Raw genomic sequence first — 15,830 nt, 5'->3', positions numbered from 1 at the left:
AAACTTAAAAGTTTCAATTTTCCCCATCAAACTCTTAACAATAACAGTTTGTGTAAAGAAACTTATCTACATGCTGGCTAAAAGTGACTTAAGACTAATGCAATGCTAATAAATAATATACTGCTTATGATTAATTAAAATAATTAATTTAAAATAATTAGAAAATTTATTTCCATCAGAATCGTAGAATCATTAAAGTCACAAAAAATTTCTAAAATCATCAAGTTCAACCATTAACCCATCACTGCCAAGCCCACCACTAAACTCTGTCCCCAAGTGCCACATCCATGCATTTTTTGAGCACTTCCAGGGATGGTGACTCGACCAATTCCTTGGGCAGCCTGTTCCAATGTCTGAGCAGCCTTTCAGTGAATACATTTTTCCTGATGATTTTCCTGGCACAACCTGAGGCCATTTCTCTTGTCCTGCCCCTCGCCTGGCTGCACCCTCCTCTCAGGCAGTTGAAGGGAGCAATAAGGTTCCCCTGAGCCTCCTTTTCTCCAGGCTGAGCACCCCCAGCTCCCTCTGCCACTCCTCATGGGAGTTGTACTCCACACCCTTCCTCAGCTCCACTGCCCTTCTCCAGGACACTCCGGGGCCTCAATGTCCTTCTTGGAGGGAGGGGCCCCAAACTGAACACAGGATTCGAGTGTGTGCCAATTAAAGTTTCTCATGGCAGCAGTCCTATAGATTTAGGAGATTGGTTGGTGTGAGGCTTTAACTATTCTCTACTGAGATTTTTTTCTCCTAATATCTAATTTTCATCTCTGTTGTTGTGACTTAAGCCAGTTTCCCCACCCTTAATATGTACACAGTGAAACAGATCTCTTTAAAGCAGCCTTTTGTCTGCTGGGAGGCCTCTTCAATCTCTCCTCTTCCAGGATGAGCACCACCAACCACTCGGTTATGATCATATGAGCCTATTTCCTAAACCTTTTTGTCCTCTCAGACACTGACTGTGTCCATTCTTAACAAAGTTATAAATGTGGGAGAACTCAGAGTCCCGTCACACCTTCAGCAGAGCTGCCCTGCAGCTGCTGGAGTGACTCATGGCTGTCACTGGGGGGAGGTCCATGCTAGGATAAGCACATCTGAAACACAGCTTAATTAGGAGTGGTTCAAATCTGTTACCCTAAAGACAAAAGTTCAGGTCTTTAGAATTCGGGGATCTTGAGAGGGAAAATGTCAGTAAATAAAGCACTTCTGCATCATTCAAAAAAAAGTTTGAAATTTATTTATTTGAAATCCCAGGGACCATCCTATGATTCTGTGGTTATTGTCCTTGACTGGAAGAAATCCGTCTTCTGAGAAGTAAAGGAAATATGGTCTTTATCAAATCAGCCATTATGATTCTCAGAGCTATTAAACCCAAGCCATTTCCAGTATAAAAATAAACTTTCAAATGCTAAGATTTTTTTAAAACACCTTGTAGAATGCAACTTGTGTTCGATAAAAGAGAATTTGCAGGCTATTGCTTCAGTACCACTTCCTTCCCACCAAATCATGGCAGGTTTTCCCAATTCTTCCAGGAGCTTATGTAGTTAGAAATAGCATCATCATAATAATGAATGTCATAAGAAAAAGATTAAGATTGTGTGGTCTGAAAGAGGAGTGTGGTCTGAAAGTGTCCTTAAATTAAAAACTCATCACATCAGTGATGGTATTTTTGCCTTTTGTTGATCCTGGACCGTAGCTGAGGTTGTCTGTCTTTCCTTCAGAATAAATAATAAATAATGGTAATAAATACATTGACTAGAGAGTAGGCTGCCTGCTGGAGGAATAAGAAGCGGTCATAGGACAGTGAATCCTTCCTTTTTACCCAGATTCTAGTGTAGAAAGGCAGGAGATAAACAGCTTTTGCCTTTCCATTTAGAATCCAAATTTAATTTGGTATGTGATACTATCACTGTTTCATTCAGGATTTCCACATATGTGGCCCGTTTCCATTTGCACTGAGAAAGCAACTCTACATGTCCACGAGACATATTTGGGATTATTCCTTTCCCTTAGGTTGAGTGAGGTTGGCTCAATTCACAGATCCATCTCTTTGAACTGAATGAATAGTAAGCAACACTGAAGAGTAAAATTCCTCCTTTTTCTGGAGCCTTTTAAAACTCCTAAAAAGTTATCCCCTAAACCCCAAGTAAAGTGGATCGTAAGTGCTCTTTGATATAGAAAACAGCCAAAGGAGATCCTTTCATTGGCCTGTGTGTTTCTTCTTGTCCCTGTGGTAGCTCATTGTTTAGTCTGCACAGTCCAGGTTAATTTGTTCCAGCGATTGCTTTCTGATGTTCCCTATCAATGGTGACACTTTGCTACCACCAGGTGAACAGGAACTTGTAGAAGAAGTCATGCGATTTGAAGCGAAAACCTTTTTCAGCAACATGGGGCTGAAAGGATATTTTATACCCTTTGGCTTCAACATCCATTTGAATGCAGTCCAGCAGATCAGAAATACTTGGCACAGCCTTCCAGGGGCCAAACTTCACCACGGATTTTTTATCCATGTCCAAACTGTTCAAGGCATCCTGACACCTGGCTGCGTCCTCCTCGGTTCTGACCACACATACGATGACACTGGACTGTCGGGATGCGACCGCTTCCGCCCTCGCGATGCGGATCATCAACTCAATGTTCTCACTGTAGTTGGGCACACGAGCCAGGAACTGCCTCCTCGCCACGAGTTCCCCAAAGATCTGTGGGGAGTCCTCAAGCTGCTTGATCAAAGGCTCTATATCATAGAACAATGCCTCCTTGTAGACGTCCTGGATGCACTGGGTGGGCACTTGGTTACTGCGCAGGTACTCCAGGATGTATTTGAAGTAGGTGCCTGGCCTGTCAATGAAGAACCTCCCTTCAGAGTCAGTCCTGAGTTTGGGCTGGCCGGTGAACATCTCTGCCAGCTTGGAGCCAGGGTGTTTCTTCAAGGTGCTCAGCGTTGTTGTGTACATCTCCCCGCCAACATTTAACTCCACAATTGGTGACAACTGAAAAAATAAAGGGACAAAAAGCCATGTGCATTATCAGTCTGAGGTCATCAACATGGAAGTGCCAAGGAAAAGATAGATGACTGTGGTTGGAGGATGGAATCATGGTGTGAAGAGCGGTATGAGTTCTCATTTTGTGGGTTTCAGATAGGAACTTCCACCTGATTTTTTGCAAAAAGCAGGATCAGGATGCTTATACAGCTCTCACCACCAGAGCAGCAGAGACTTGGACATTTCTACATGCCTAAGTCCTCACCTCATCTTTGGGATGTAGGAAAGTGTCATTTTCCTGGTGGGAAGAGGGAAAAAAAGCACCCTGCCCAGGAAAGCTGAGAGTGGCTATAGGATCCAACATTGATCTCCTAAGCTGCTCACAAGAATTGTCCCTGTGGGCCACCTACAGCAAGAGCAGTATGTGAGCTCTCACCCACCCCATGTGCAGAGGAACAAAGATAGAGCCCAAAGCTGTGCTATTTCATTTTTATCATCTGAACTGTTCTTTCCTCTTCAAAGGAGAAACTAAAGCTCTTTAAACTTTATAAATAGGTGGAATTGGCTTCCACTCATCTGGAGGTTCAGCTGCAAACACTGAAGTAAGAAACAAAAATCCATCATGTCAGAGGTGCAGGACAGAAGCTGTTTAGCAAAGCACCTAAAATGTATGATGGCTTTAGTTAGGAAGTAAAGGAAATAATTCATGCAACTGACTTGGACTTAAAATGGAAAAATGTAAAGATTGTGTGCTTGCTTACATTTTTTTAACCCTCTGTATTAACACCATTGTGAGAATTGAAGAAGACCTGAATACCTGGAAAGATGGACTTTTTAAATTGACCTTCCTGTATGTTCAGTTCTGAAAAATTTTACTAGCTTCCCTTTGCACCTAGTCATTTTATGTAGTACTCAGCAGATGAGAAGAAAAAGAAAGAAAGAAAGAAAGAAAGAAAAGTTCTTTTCCTCCTGCCAGCACTACTGTAATGCCAGGGCCACACCTGCCATTGGGAAGGCGTAAGTCAATACACAACCCTATTTTCCAGGAGCTCACCTGCACTTTCTTGGCTCTGATCATGAAAGGAACTACCTCAGTGCTGCTGGTCACATGCCTCAGGTGAAGCATGTACCTAAGTGCTTAGCTGGATCACATGGGTACAGACCCACGGGGTGACGCGAGCTGATCTCACAGCGCACACCAAGAGAAGGAGGGGCTCCTGTGCCCTCTCCCTGTCCTGTTCTTGTACCTCTCTATGTGCTCTCTTGCTCACCTCATTCCAGCTCTGCTTCTCTTTCTTCTTAGTGAGCTGGATTGGCTGACAGAAGATTTAATGTGCACAGAGCTGACAAAAGGTTGGGACTGGGAACAGACAGCCTGGTGCAATGGGAGACCTTCCCGTTAAACAGGAGCAGATTATCAGATTTAGCAGAAATTTGTTCACGCCCTAAGCAAACCAGGGAAGCAACAGGAGATTCAGGCCAAAGACCCTGCTGGAATATTGCTTTGCACTAGTGTGGGTAGTTTCATTTCAGGAGCAATCATTTGCACTTGGGTCAAGATGACAAGCACTATTCTGTCTGAGACTATCTTGTGATTTCGACCTACTGAAAAACACAGCCCAAAGCTGTTTCTGTAGTCAAGTCTCTCCCTAGGAGGTTTGCTATTAGTCCAAGAGCTACTCACAGCGTTCCCCACTAGGAACCATTTGACAGGAGAGTCTCAAGCTTTTGAGCCTTTGCTCCTTTTTCAGATGGCAGGTCAGATGTTTTGTGCTGTCTGTCACTAATACAAATGGATAACATGTTATTCCTTAATACACTAGCCCAGCTTCATGTTCTTGCATCTTGATTAATGGTTTTAGCCTGGCATCAAAGTGGTTCCCTGTGGGCTGGAAGTACTGGCACCAGCTGATTGCTAGTTCTGTAATTAGCCAGCAAGGTGATGCTCAGGAAAGTAATTCCATCTTTTTGTACCCCAGTTTACATATCTGTAAAACAGTTATTTCCATAGGGAAGCATTTTGCAACAAAAGTGCAAGGTAGGAAGTTTGGGTTTTCTTAATACAGAGAGGTCTGGAGAAGAGATTGTTCAGCTTTAGCCAAGAAGACAAACTGGTTAGCAATAGACTGAGGTTAGCAATAGAGAAGAGTAAAAAGAAATAATCTCATCACTGATTTCCACCTAGTAACATGCTGCTTGTCTGAGGCTGCCATTATTTTTCCTTATAGCTAGAAAAACTACTGCTCCCACCTGATGATCCTGCATGTCAACAACACAGGGCAGCTTTGGCATCATTGGAGACTCATAAGACTTGTTGAAAACCCCAAAACCTACAACAGGCTTTTATGTAGGGAACTGACCAATTAGAGTTCATATTAATTGAATTCCATTTCTTGCCAAAGGAGAAGAACAACTCTGGTTATTTGCTGTTGTCACATCTTGCATGCCTGTGAGAGACCTGGCCCTCCTGTAACACAACAGGTGCAAACAGGCCAGAGTCAGTCTAGTTTTTAACTAGAATCTTCTTCTTAGGGATATATTTGGTGAGGCCTGGTGTCTTCAGATTAGCATATGGGGGGGAAAAAACCCACTCAAATGTAGCCCAACAGGGGTGCTTTGATCCTGCATAAGGGAATTGTGCCCTTGAGGACATACCTTACTCACCATATGCAGGCTGCCGGTGACTTGCTTCCCAAGGGGCTTGTGCTCCGACGAAATACTCATTTTCCCCAGGAGCTGAGGACTCAGCTGTTTGGGAAAACCTGCTGCTCAGTGCTGGTGTCCTACCCCACACACAGGATGGCTCCCAGCTGTGCTCCAATCCTCTTTCACTCAGTCTTTCTTCGTTGGGTCAGCTTTCCCCCACTCCCAGCCCAGCTGCTGCCACGGAGGTTCCAGTTTGTCCCAGGCAGAGTCCTGGTTCTGCTGCAGGTGTAGGGAGAGGGAGGGGACAGCCTGAAAGCGGAAGTATTTGCTCATTAGTTTTCTGGCAGCCAGCAAGGTGCAGGGTGGACTGGGGCTGGCTGCCAGCACACAACTCGTGTGCTGCTATCTGAGTGGTGACTGAGGGCTGAATAATCTCTTCCAAGGGAGGCACCTCCAACGAGCCCCGTGAGGTGTGCCTGTGTGTCCACCTCTCCTTGACAACTGCTTGTATCAAAACTAGTAAACATTTTCACAGCTTTTTGGCTTCCATGCACTGCTGGTTCAAAGCACAGTTTATCCCAAACAATTTCACTGATCCCATTTTTCACTCACACTGATGACAGATCTACAGGGTGTCTACAATCTGTCCAAGGTGGTGGCATTTTTTCCTCACCCACACAATCTCTGGGCACTGAGTAATTTGTGCAAGGTAAATAAAACCAAACCTGAATCTCTGCTTGAGCACAAACTCTTCTTTTCAATTGGCCATAAATATTTGATTATTATCTTTGCATGACATTGTTTTCTAATATCCTGTATTCACCAAATATAGAATGTGGAGAGCACCACAGATTTAGTGGTTGTAAGACTATCACAAAATCAAAACACTCACAAGGATGTAGTGAAGGTGAACTTGAACGTACTTAAAGGGACTTTATAAGAAAAGGAGAGTGAATTTTTGCCTGAGCACATCATGACAGGACAAGGGAGAAGAGCTTGAAGATAAAAGAGGAGAGATTTAGATTAGATATAGGGAAGACATTCTTTATTGTGAGAGTGATGAGACACTGGCACAGATTGAGAAAGCTGTGGATGCCCCATTCCTGGAAATGTTAAAGGCCTGGTTAAATGGGGCTTTGAGCAACTTGTTCTAATGCAAGGTGTCCCTACTTATGATGATGGGGTCAGGAGTGGGGTGGGGGAGGGGAGTGGAGGTTGGAACTACATATTCTTTGGGGTTCCTTCCCAATCCAAGCCATTCTGTGATTCTGTGATGATTCTTTGTCTGTGTTAATTTATTAAACACAGAACATTACATCAGAACTAGCCTAAATAACCTCTCAAGAACCAGAGCACAGCCCTTCAAGGTCTCCTTTATTTCATTCCAGGTGATTCTAAGTGCACTGTTGCTTCTAAATTTGTCTTCAGGGCACTCATCACTTCTGTGTCTCTGTTTCATTCTGGTGGCAAAATTACCATGGACATGATTGTCCACAGATGTAACTTAATGTTTGTAATGAGAGACAATATCTTTTATTAGATCAGCTGACACAGATGGATAAAACTATCCATGTTTTAGGGCACACGAGGCATTCCCATGTCTGTCAGATTCTGCTTCAGCTTGCTTGGGTTTTTCTTTCTCCATTTTTTTTCAAGTTTTGGTTGGTCTAATAAAAGATGTTATCCCCTCGCCAACCTTGCCTCACTTTCTTTTGTTTCAAGATGCTCCCCTTTGCCAGCAATCAAAAGAAAAAGCTCAGACAAATACAGCACTTCCCAAAAATCTTCCTGCCGGAGATGTTCATTATGAAAATTGACAGCATGGTATATACAGAAATAATTTGCACAAAATCTGCATTGTGCTCATGGACAGCAGCTTTGTTGCTTTTGAATACCCCAGGGAGTTTTGCTGGATCTGTATCCTCTCAGAAGACAGCATTGATCTGAGCAGGAGCTTGAGGCACAGAGGGAAAAACAGATAGAATTTAGATTGATTCACTTCGCTTGAAGCCTGTCCTCATGAAAGGCTCCATCAAAGCTGGGCCCAGACTCTTGAATGCTTTGTGCATTTGGGTAAACCTATCATTGAACTCATCTTACATTTTGCTTTTGGTTCTCTTAAGTATCCCCAGAGATCCTCAATGATAACCTTTGTCTGAGTTATCTCTGCTGCTTTGAATAGAAATGCTTGAATTTTCCCTTTACCAGACCAGCAGAATTGGTAGTGTTGGATGCACCAGTGAGGTCTGCTTGGGATCCCAGGTTTTATGACTTGCAATAAATTTTACAAGATTAATGCTTACTGGAAAACAGGGAGACCTGGAAGATTTGCATGTTCTGGACCTCTAAGGGCTGCAAATCCCATTCTTTGGGCTGGCTTATGTAGATGTTTCAAATAATATCCTGAATATAGCTGACAGAGTTCGCATCCACCATGTCTTCAGTGCTGGAGGTGGCAGCCTTTCCTTCTGCAGCTGCAGAACTGGAAAGATGGGTGGACCATCACCTCTCTGCTCATACAAGCTTTTCACTCGGGCAGGGTGAAGGGCAGTAGATGAGTTTACCTTGCTTGTTTGAGAGATTTCCCCAAATCAGAATCAAGGGTGGCTAATGGCACTCAATTCCACAACAGAAATCCTTACCACTTTAGCAAAATAAATAGTTGGCAGCTCAGAGAGTCTACAACTCTCTTCTACTGCTACACCAACCATAGCTGGTTCTTCAGTGTGATGAACATACTGGTCTGGTTCTTCTACTTACAGTTTTTATTTGGTGTTAAAGGGGTGTTTCCAAGCCTGTAAGCTCTTTCAGGCAGGGACCATCCTTTCCCTGTTCTTTCCTGAAAGAATTAGCCTGTACCTGGGCCTTGGATGAGCAACCACAATATGAATCATAAGAATAATCATATTAGTGCTTAAAAATTTGGTTTTACCAAAGAAGAATAACTTGACAGTGATTTTGCGGGGAATAAATATGTTCTTTTTGAAAATTGCATAAAAATATTTATAAAATTGCGTAAAGATTTATAAAATTTATAAATATTTATATAACATGAGCTGGAACATCTCTGTGCTGATACATGCATTTACTCAGAGAGTGATGAGGCACTGGCACAGGCTGCCCAGAGAAGTTATGGCTGCCCCACCCCTGAAAGTGTTCAAGGTTGGGTTGGAAGGGGCCTTGATGAAACTGATACAGTAGGTTACATCCCTGCCCATGGCAGGGGGGTTTGGAACTAGGAGATCTTTAAAGTCCCTTCCAGCCTAAACCACTCTGTGATTTTGTGACTATGCATCAGTTTAGAAAACAGTACTATCCACAAAAGTATTTATAAAGTATTTATTTCTTTAGCATATTAAATTGGCAGTCTCTGTTTAAGAGACTCTGCAAGTCAAGAACCACTCCTAAATTAAACACCATGTGCTGTGCAAACACTGTCAGCATTCCTAACTGGTGCCTTCCAGCCATTTATCAGCTCCACCTACCTTCTCAGGATGCATGGCTGAAGGCTTGTATCTGAGATCTGAGCTGCCACAGCACATTCCACTGTTAAACAGCACAACAAATTTTCTCTTTTATTTTCTCTGCAATTTGAGTTTCACTAAAATAAAAGCAAGGCAGGAAGGTCCTGCTCTTGTCTTCCTTTTACAGTGCTGTGGCTCTTCACTTGCTGCCAAGCAATCAGGACCCCACTAAAGGGGTCAACATGAATACAGGAGCAAGGCATGGAGCTGCCTGGAGGTGAGTGGAGGAAACAGGAATACCATCTGCAGAACATCTGTTAATTTTAGATGGAGGTTTTTGGAGCTGATGGGTCTCTGATTTCAGCCTGAAGGATGTTATTTCACTTTTGTGATACGGCAGATTCAGAGAGCACCTGTAGCAACACGAACAACACAACCAGACCATGAAGCACAGGGCATGGTGGCAATCCACCTCTCACCACAGGTGCTCAGGGATCCCCAGTTTTACGATCAAAAGTGGAAAATTGATAGAGAACCAGTGTTTGTTCAGCCAAAGGAGCACTATTTCAACAGCTGAAGTTTTTAACATGAATACAGGAGCAAGGCATGGAGCTGCCTGGAGAGCTGCCTGGAGCTCCTGTATTTCAACAGCTGAGGTTTTTTAAAAATGTCCTGAACAGGCAAGGGGACACTTTACTCTAGTGCCCAGCTCAGTAGGATTTCCCAAGGGTGGTGGTTTGTCTGGAAGGGAATGGGTCACTTGGAGGTGGGACCCAACCTGTCCTGAAAGCTCCAACCTGCCTGTGAAGAGCTTGCAGCTCCTGCCCACCCACCCAGTTAGGGCTTTGTCCCTGGTTTCCCCACAGTTCGCAGGGATCAGAAGAGAGCAAGATCCTGCCTTCCTACTCCAGCTGAGCATCCCCACCTCCTCCTCCTCTGTTCCCAGCTCTGGAGTGTGTTGTGGCCAAGCAAGGAGGAGCAGAACTGCCTCACCTGATTTGCTGGGGCATGTGAGGATTCCAGCAGGTTGTTCACAGGAGAGGACAAGGTGCTGGGAATCCAGGAGAGAAGGGGGAGGAAAGGAAGGATGCTGGGGAGCAGGTTGGGATTCAGCTCCAAGGACAAAATGATGGCAGGATTACACTGAGGTTCTGCAAGGTGGGAGAGAAAGAGGAACATTAATCTCAAAGCCCTGCCAAAGAAATCCAGCTCATCTCCCTGCACTGAAGCCTGGCCTTGGTGGCCAAGGTCCTTCATTCTCATGTGCTGGGGGGATGGTAGTTCAACAGAAGTGACAGCTGGTAGGAAACACAGGACACATCTGCACAAGGCTTTGCATTTTATTTACACTTCCAAAGAGAACAGTTTGGAGGGGCTTAGACACACACAGAAAAAAGCATCACTTCAAAGTTGCTTTCTACAAAGCAACTACACAAACCACTCATTTCTGCCCCGCAGAAATTCCCCTAGGACAGGAGTGAACAAAGCAGGAAGCTTGCCGGCAGGATCAGCCACAGGACAAGTCAGATGGCACAGACAGCACCCAGCAGGCAGCCAAGCTCTGTGCTGCTCACAAAGGACACTCCTCGGAGGGACTTGACACAGGAGAAGTGCTACTGGGCTTGGAGAACAGACCCTGTGGGGATAACACACATGGTAAGGATGTCCTCATTTCTATGTGGGTGTCTTCCTAAACAAGGGTAAAGTCCTGTTAATGCCCTCTGTTGTTACTATCATTTTTCTACGCTCTCCATTTCACTACAACAACCTTGGCCATGAGCCCCATCTCTGATGGATCACGGGGATGTCTCCCCAAGGGGCCTCAGGGGATGAAAGTTCCACCACCATGGACAACGGTTTTGCTTTTCAGGCTAGGGGAAGACTGAAGTGTCTGAGCTGTTTGCAGGTGGTGTGCCAAAGTTAGATATTGGGAAACCTGAAAGTGCCAAACTCCCTAGAAATGACTGTTGTATTTTTCCCTCAGAGAAAAAAGAGAAATAACTGGAGCACCAGTGTCTGGCATCTCCTGGAGTCCAGTCATGGTATTTCAACCACCCATCTCTTTTGTCCCTGGATCATTTGTGTCTGGCCAGCAGCAGAAAGACACTGCCTGTGCTGCAAACTGGGGAGCCTTAGGAACAGCGTGGAGCTCACAGAGTTGCCTTTGTTCGCTGACACAGCTTGCACCAATGGCATTTGAGAATGACAAATCCAGGAGGATGTTTCTGTTGAGCAATGAAGTGCAGACTCAGAACTCCTAGGATTTGGGGGTGTGATGCAAACATTATAACACCACACAGCTGATGTGGCATAAGGACAAAGTACGTTACCCCTCAGCCAGCTCTTCTTGGCACTGCGTGTCCCCAAGCTCTTACCTCAGAGACGGGAAGTGCAGGCTCAAGAACTGGACTGGTCTTCACTAAGGTTGATCTGCTCCAGGATCTGGCTGTACCTCCGGGTCAGGGCTTTGGTGTTTTTGGTGAGGTCTGTCAGAACTTGCTGCAAGCCATTGACGTGATGGGACAGGCGCTCTTCCAGATTGCTGTCTGCACCCTCATCTAAGGCTGTGGCTGTGTCTGTGTCCACACTGCTGGGGCTCTGGTCACCGACAGAGGCCAGGCCTTTCTCCACCATGGGCTTGATGGCCTTGAGCAGCTGGTAGCGCTCGTAGAGGTCCGTGTGGCTCTCGGTATCCGCGGCTGCCCCCTCCTGCTGCGGGAAGACCCCTCGGAGCAAGCTGGGGAACATCACCTCCTGCTCCATCTTCTGGGTGGCTGAGAAGTACTGCTCCATGGCCCTTCTGCTACAGCTCTGGCAGTGCTGCTCTGGGCTCTTCTGACAGTGTCACCTGCTCCCTGTCCCTGCGGGGGCTTTTTATGCAGTGCTGGGGCACGTCCCTCCCCTGCTGTCCTCCCCTGCCAGCCGGGGTTGGGCTGGATGCCCTTGGGTCGGGCTTGGCTCCAGCCCAGCTGGGGCTCAGCTACACCATGTCCCTGGCTCTGTGCAATCTCTTCTGAGCCTCCCCGTGGCCTTCACCCGAGCTGGCCGGGGGTCCCACTGCATCCCTGTGCTCTGAGTGTGGTGGTGAGGAGGTGCCTGGGGTCTGTCAGGTACTTTCCAATCCTGCCCTGTCACCGCTGTCCTTACCACTGCTGCAGGCCCAAGATGGTGAGTCCAGCCCCTTCCCCCAGAGCAGGCAGGTTGCAGGCAGCACCATGGGAAAGCTGCCTTGACCTGGGCAGTTTTGAGGAGTGGAGAAGGAGAGCAAGTGATGGGTTTATCCAGAGAAGGTGAATTTCTCATGTGCTCTGCCTGAAAACTCACCACCTTCTGTGCTGGTCTGGGGGTCTCACCCAGCCCAACCGTGGCAGCTGGCCTAGAGAGCAACGCTGCTAAAAGAAGGTGATAATGAACAGGTGATACTTGCCTGAAGGTGCTTGCCCCAAACTGCTTATTAAAGGGGTAATATGACCAGCAGCAGGATTTAAAAGTGACTAGGGAGTTAGAAAAGATATTTTTACAATTCAGAAGTTGTCAGCCTGAGGAGAAACATGAAAATTCCAAGTCTGAAGGAGGGTCCTTGGAGAAGCAATGACAGGAGTAAGAGACTGTAGGACCCAGCCCAAAGCAGCCCTGCTTTGTAATATTCCAACCTCCACCCAGGTCTGGCAGAGCATCCTCCTGGTCAGGTGCTGTGAGCAGTCTGCAGCCAGCTCCTGGGCTGGCAGCAAAGGGGGCATGAGACAGGGACAGAGACAGAGACAGAGTCAGTGTTGGAGAGGCTGGAAGGCACCTCTGGAGACAATCAGCTTCAACGACTGCTCAAGCAAGGTCAACAATGGGACCATGGATATTGGATATCTCTGAGAATGAAGATTCCACCCCCTTTCTGGGTCACCTGTGACAGTGTTTCAGCACCTTCAGTTTTAGGGAAAAAAAAAAAAAAAAGGTTTTCTCATGTTTAGATGGGATTTATTTTGTGTTTCCATGTGTGTCTGTCACTCTTTTCCTGTCCTGTCACTGAAGACCAGTAGGAAGATTCTGGAGTCACCTCTTCCCCTCTATCACAAAGAGGTGAACAAACACTGATCAGAACTTTCTCAGCCTTCTCTTTCCAAATCTGGATACCACCAGCTCTCTCAGCCTTCCCTCATATGGAAGATACTCCTTCTCTTCTATCACATTTATGGCTATTTACTGGACTCTCTCCATGTCTCTCTTGTACCAGAAAGACCAGAACTGGACACAGCACTCCAAGTGAGGCCTCATCAGGGCTGAGCAGACAAGAAGGATGCCCTCCCACCACTGCCTTTGCTCTGAGCACGCCTTGCTGGCTCACAGAGCCAGACCAGGGGTGAGTGGGTGTGAATTTGTGGGGTGCTTTCCCCCAGCATCTGCCCCGGAAAATGGTAGGCAGCAGCCAGGGGTACAGATAAGGCCAGAGCACCCCAAAAATGGAAAGGCAAGGGTGTACAGGCAGGGAAACTGCCTTGTGGGAAGGGAGGGGAACAGGCAGCGCCCCATTGTTAGGGCTGGGGAGGATGTGTGATTAGGATGTCTGGAACTGGTTGGAGAAGGGAATTTGGGGTTTCCTATTCATTCGATATTTTGGTTCAAAAGTGGGCTTTATCTCTTGTTTTCCTCACACTGAGCCCTGTGACAGGTCACTGCTCTCTCATGGATATGATGTCCCTAAACAGATTTAAAAGAAGTGCTGCCACTCTGATTTGCTTGAACAATCTGGAAGAAGAAGATCTTTCCCCATGCTGGCTGGTAGCAGTGTGGGTGCCCTGGGAGCCTGTCCAGGGCAGCACAGAGCCAGCACCCCCTGCCACGCCAGAAGTGCCTGATCTGCCCTGTCTGCCAACATCCCACTGGGACCAGCGCAGAAACCTCTTGCCAGCTGTGGCCAGCAGCCGTGGCCAGCAGCAGGGCAGCGTCAGGCCTGGGCACATCCCTGGGGCAGCGTGATGCAATGCCCTGCAAGCAGAGCAGGCAGGAGTTCTGTGACACACCGGGCTCAGAGCCAGCTGCAGGGACAGCGGCTCTCAGAGAGAGACCCACGGCTCCTGGGGGATGCAAGCGGCCCACAACACGTCAGCAAGCCCTTCCAGCTGCCCCGGGTCACAGGCCTTTGGGGACATCTGCGTCTCCCCCTGGGCATGTTCAACAGCCGTGGCCAGTGCTTCACCCCGTGTCCTGCTGTGACACTTCCCTGGGGCACCACGAGCCCCTGCAGCTGCTGAGTGCTGCCCAAGCCCAAAGCCATCGCTGCAGGGGACTGCAGGTGTCCCTCGCTGTGACACCAGCGGGGTTTCACCCCAGCCAGCCACCAAGGCGCACACAGCCACTCACTGCCCCACCAGCAGGATCAGAGAGAGAATCAAGGGCAAGAGCGAGAAAAGACGTGGGCTGAAATAAAACCAATGTAACAGGGAAAGCAAAAGCCATGCATGCAAACAGAGCAAAGCAAGAAATTCATTCACCACTTCCCATGGGCAGGTGGGTGTTCAGCAATCCCAGAACTGCAGGGTCCATCACAGGTAATGGTGACCTGGGCAGATAAAGGCTATAATTCCAGGTGTAGCTCACTTCTTACTTCTTCCCTCCACTTTATATACTGATGTCATACGATCTGGAATATCCCTTGGGTTGGTATGGATCAGTTATCCCTACCACACTGATTTCTCCTGTCTCCTGCAGGATGGCTCTGACCATGAGTTAGTCCTTGTATCCCTGATGAGCCTTTAAAGCAGCAAACAAACTGACACGTGCCAGAGGCCAGAGGTTGGTGGGCAGGAAGAGAAGGTCTGTCACACCAGGGTCACCAGCACTCACTGTCACTGCTCTGAACAAGGTGTCAGCCTTTTGCAGGGCCATGCACTGCTCCACCGGAGGACATTGCCCCTCCATGGTCCTCTCCTCACAGGAACCAGTCTCCATATGTTCCTTATGGTTCAACACCTGCCTCTGCATTCAGCGCCAGACACCGAAGAGCTCCAAAGGCAGAGCTCCATCATGCCCCAGCCACAGGTGCCATTGCAATGGGGATGGCCCAGGTCTCTTCCAGTCTGCCCCTCATCTTCCATTCCCTCTGGATAAGACAGGGCTGCAACTTTGCCCAGGCTAAGGAGGGACAAGAGCATATCAGCTCTGAAATCCTCACTCTGCCTGGAGGGAGTTGTTTTTGCACTCATTTGGGGAACTTGCTGATTGGCAGCTGTGTTCCTAGGAAAGCAGCAATTCTGGGTGCTAGTGCACTGGAATTGGGGCTCTGCAGCCACAGAGCTGGTGTTTGGGCAGCCTGCCCACAAGCCAGCATCATCCTAGGGAGCCCACCCCAGGCCATGGGTCAGGAGGAGGGAAATGTCACCTCATGGATCTCCAAATGAGCCCGTATAATCCCCAGTGCATCCTGCTGACACATCTCCCATGACTCTAGTTGTCCCAAACCCCTCAGAACTGTCCTTGTCCTCCCTTGAACCTGGCCAGGACCCTTTCAGAGAGGGAGCTTCTGGGTCTGGCCTCAGCTGCCCCTTCCAGAACCCCCAGTCCCCTCAGCAGTTCACATAACCGCAGCTGGCTGGAGACCCTGTCCCTGCTGCCCACAATGGGACAGGTCAGGCCAATACCAGAGTGGTCTCAGCAGCTGAGAGAAAGTGGCCAGATCAGGAGAGAGGAGATGGGAATCTCCAGTGTATCCCAAAGCTGGGATGGAGCGGGGATCTTGAGGGAGGCTGCT

General features: G+C 47.4%; 1 protein-coding gene across 2 annotated transcripts; it reads right to left on the bottom strand.

Annotated features, from left to right (window-relative positions):
- Window positions 1-1,266: 1,266 nt before the first annotated feature.
- Window positions 1,267-10,230, bottom strand: KCTD14 (potassium channel tetramerization domain containing 14). 2 transcript variants are annotated; one of them, XM_039701092.1, is made up of 3 exons: window positions 10,082-10,230; window positions 5,634-5,933; window positions 1,267-2,987 (listed from the first exon to the last, which is right to left on the bottom strand). In XM_039701092.1, exons 2-3 carry the CDS (start codon window positions 5,700-5,702, stop codon window positions 2,316-2,318), a joined length of 741 nt encoding a protein of 246 aa, XP_039557026.1. In that variant the 5' UTR covers window positions 5,703-5,933; window positions 10,082-10,230; the 3' UTR covers window positions 1,267-2,315. The 2 variants fall into 2 exon arrangements, with proteins under 2 accessions (XP_039557026.1, XP_039557027.1); XM_039701093.1 differs by having other exon boundaries at window positions 5,643-5,933.
- Window positions 10,231-15,830: the final 5,600 nt, after the last annotated feature.

The sequence above is a fragment of the Passer montanus genome, unplaced genomic scaffold, assembly GCF_014805655.1.
Source record: "Passer montanus isolate IOZ18808 unplaced genomic scaffold, ASM1480565v1 scaffold149, whole genome shotgun sequence".
Taxonomy (NCBI): domain Eukaryota; kingdom Metazoa; phylum Chordata; class Aves; order Passeriformes; family Passeridae; genus Passer; species Passer montanus.
This window is presented reverse-complemented; position numbering and strand designations above follow the sequence as displayed.

Bases quoted from the DNA above. Each gene is read 5' to 3' on its own strand.
- KCTD14 (XM_039701092.1), bottom strand. From the start codon at position 5,702: ATGAGTATTTCGTCGGAGCACAAGCCCCTTGGGAAGCAAGTCACCGGC. The intron at 2,988-5,633 runs GTATGTCCTCAA...TTATTTTTTCAG, and splicing joins GCCTGCATATGGTGAGTAAG to TTGTCACCAATTGTGGAGTT.